At 54.1% G+C, this 2,971-nt stretch overlaps 2 protein-coding genes across 2 annotated transcripts in view; one reads left to right on the top strand and one right to left on the bottom strand.

The window, feature by feature from the left end:
- Positions 1-535, top strand: part of EAH_00054930 (hypothetical protein, conserved) — a gene marked incomplete at both ends in the record, with an annotated part of 1,991 nt that extends 1,456 nt beyond the window's left edge. The window contains one exon of the mRNA XM_013397736.1: positions 15-535. Within this exon, the coding sequence (XP_013253190.1) occupies positions 15-535 (521 nt within the window). The remainder of the gene's footprint in view (positions 1-14) is intronic.
- Positions 536-1,280: 745 nt separating this feature from the next.
- EAH_00054940 (hypothetical protein) lies at positions 1,281-2,420 on the bottom strand (the record flags this gene model as incomplete). The annotated part of the gene is made up of 1 exon (XM_013397737.1): positions 1,281-2,420. The coding sequence occupies one exon, from the start codon at positions 2,418-2,420 to the stop codon at positions 1,281-1,283; it is 1,140 nt and encodes a 379-aa protein (XP_013253191.1).
- Between the last annotated feature and the right edge of the window lie 551 nt (positions 2,421-2,971).

Consider the following 2,971-nt stretch of genomic DNA (forward strand, 5'->3'; position numbering starts at 1 on the left):
AGAAAACGCCGCAGCCGCAGCAGCGGCGGCTGATGCAGCAGAAGCAGCAGCAGCAGCAGAAGCAGCAGCAGCAACAGGAACAGCAACAACATCTGCAAATGCAGCAGCTGCAGCAGCTGCAGCAGCAGCAGCAGCAAAGAATCCTAGACTAATGCTTCCAGCTTCAATGCAGCCGAAGCATCTGTGGCCAAGTGCAGCAAAAGTGCTGCAGTACTGCCAGAAAGAGCGGAAGCTTGCTGCTGCTGCTGCTGCTGCTGCTGCTGCTGCTGCTGCAGGGACACCTATAAGTGAAGCAGCAGCAGCAGCAGCAACGGAATTGGAAGTAGTGCTGCTTATTGGAGCAGCACATATTATTGCTTGCTGCAAGGAGACAGACGTCAAGAGACACGAAGCGTATGCTTCTGCTGCTGCAGAGACCAGCAGCAAACAGCAAGCTACTGCTGCTGCTGTTGCTGATATCTGGGGGCTGCTGCGCTTCTTCGTCGGCCCCTCCAGAGACAGATTCAAAACTGAACAGCAGCAGCAGCAGCAGTAGCAGCAGCAGCAGCAGCAGCATTTGGAGCAGCAGCAACGGCAGTTGGAGCAGCAGCAGCAGAGGCAATAGTAGGAGCAGCAGCAGCAGGAGTAGCAGCAGCAAATCAGATTTCAGTTGCTGGGCCTGCTACCGTTGCTGCTGCTGCTGCTGCAGCTTGTACGGAGTCTGCATCAGCTGTTGCTGCTGCTTCAGCAGCACCAGCAACAGCAAATCTAATTCCGTCTTGCTGCACCCGCTGTAGCAGCAGCAGCAGCAGCCACAGCAGCAGCAGCAAATCTAATTTCATTTGAAACACCTGTAGCTGCAGCTGCTGTAGCAGCTGATGCAGCAGCTTCAGCAGCAGCTGCTGCTGCAACTGCAGCAGCTGCAAGGGCAGCAGCTGCAGCACCAGCAGCAACAAACCTAATTCCATTTTGCTGCAGCAGCAGCAGCAGCAGCAGCAGCAGCAGCAGCAAATCACATTGCATTTGCTGCTGCGCTGCTGCTCCAAACCCAAACTCAAACTACATAAAACAATAAATAAATTAAATAAATAAATAAATAAATAAATAAATAAATAAATAAATAAATAGAGAGATAAACAAAGCGAGAGAGTGGGTGGAAGGAGACAAATATATAAAAATAAAACAGACGAAGATAAAAATAATTAAAGACAGACAAATAAAAGCAAAGAAAAATAATAAATAAACAAACATTAAAAAGATAATTGCATAAAATCAATTCATTTATAAGGTCTTTAAATGTATTAGCTCCCAGAATTGTGCTGCTGCTGCTGCTGCTGCTGCTGCTGCTGCTGTTGCTGCTGCTGCTGCATCAGCAGCTGCTGCTGTTGGTGCTGCTGTTGCTGCTGTTGCTGCTGTAGCAGGAGCTGCTGCTGCAGCAATTGCTGCTGCAGGAGCTGCTGTTGCATCTGCTGCATTGGTGGCTGCTGCAGCGCGACTAGCTGTTGCTGCAGCAGCAGATTAGAAAGATTTACAGTGAACAGCATTGGGGGAGGAATAAGCTGCTGCTGCAGTTGCTGCTGCAGCAGCTGCTGCTGCAGCAATTGCTGCTGCAGCAACTGCTGCTGCCAGGGGGCTGCCACTGCAGGAGCAGCAGCAGCAGACGACGACGACGACGACGACGGGGAGACGCCTCCTGCAATTGCTGCGCTTTGGTTAGCAGCAAGAGTTTCCTGCAGCAGCAGCAGCTGCTGCTGCAGGCAGACAAGTGCTGCGTGCTGCTGCTGCAGCAGCAGCGCCACTTGCTGCGGCAGCGGAGCCGTTGTTAATCTACACCCTGCTGCAGCAGCAGCTGCTGCTGCTGCTGCTGGTGAGAGGTGCTGCTGCTGCAGCCACACCTGCAACAAGTGGTTTCCCTGTTGCTGCTGCTCCGCAGCTGATGATGCTGCATCTGCTGCAGCAGCTGCAGCAGTATCTGCTGCTGCTGCTGCTGCAGAATCTGCTGCTGCTGCTGCTGCTGCTGCAGTATCTGCCGCTGCTGCTGCTGCTGCTGCAGTATCTGCTGCAGCAGCAGCAGCCGCCCACTTGGTGCTGTGAAGATCAATAAATTGAGGCTGGTGCTTCAGTTTTTGTTGCTGCAGCAGCTGCTGTTGTTGATGCTGCAGCAGCAGCAGAAACTGCTGCTGCTGCTGCAGCAGTTGCTGCTGCGTGCCGCAGTGTAAAAATGCAGCTGCTCCAGAAGCGTGCTGCTGCAGCTGCTCCTGGCGCTGCTTCTGTATCTCAAGCTGCTGCTGCTGCTGCTGATGCTTCTGCAACTGCTGCTGTTGCTGCTGCTCCAAATGCCTGAGCTGCTGCTCCAAATGCTGCTGCTGCTGCTGTTGTTGTTGTTGCTGCTGCACATGTTCCCCGTCTGCTAGCTCCAAGCAGCAGCGCCTCTCCTGCATTTCTCTGCTGCTACCGTTGCTGCTGCTGTTGCTGTTGCTGCTGCTGCTGTTGCTGCTGCTGCTGCTAAAGGAGCAGCAAGAGTTGTTGCTGCTGCTGGTTTGCGGGGCGTCCCCTGGGGCAGCAGCAGAAGCGATTGAGTTCCCGACAGAGACATCTGATGACGGTGTAGTTGCTGCTGTTGTTGCTGCTGCTGTTGCTGTTGCTGCTGCTGCTGCTGCTGCTGCTGCTGCGGGAGGCCTGTGGTGTACGCAGCAGCCCCAGCATGCATGCAGAAGTTCTGCAGTAGGTAGCTTGCGATTTCCGCAGCCTCTGCTCCTAACGCTTCTGCTGCTGCTGCTGCTGTTGTTGTTGTTGTTGTTGTTGTTGTCGTTGCTGCTGCTGCTGCCATCGCTGCTGCTACCGCCGTCGCTGCTGCTGCTGTTGTTGCTGCTGCTGCTGCTGCTGTAGAGGTCGCTGCTGCGTTGCTGGCTGCTGCAGCCTCTGCTGCTCTTGTTGCTGCTGCACTTGCACACTGAGGTTCCGTCGCCTCGTTTGAACTCAGCAGCAGCAG

The sequence above is a fragment of the Eimeria acervulina genome, genomic scaffold (genome assembly GCF_000499425.1).
Source record: "Eimeria acervulina Houghton genomic scaffold, Eah_scaff1069, whole genome shotgun sequence".
Taxonomy (NCBI): Eukaryota; Apicomplexa; class Conoidasida; order Eucoccidiorida; family Eimeriidae; genus Eimeria; species Eimeria acervulina.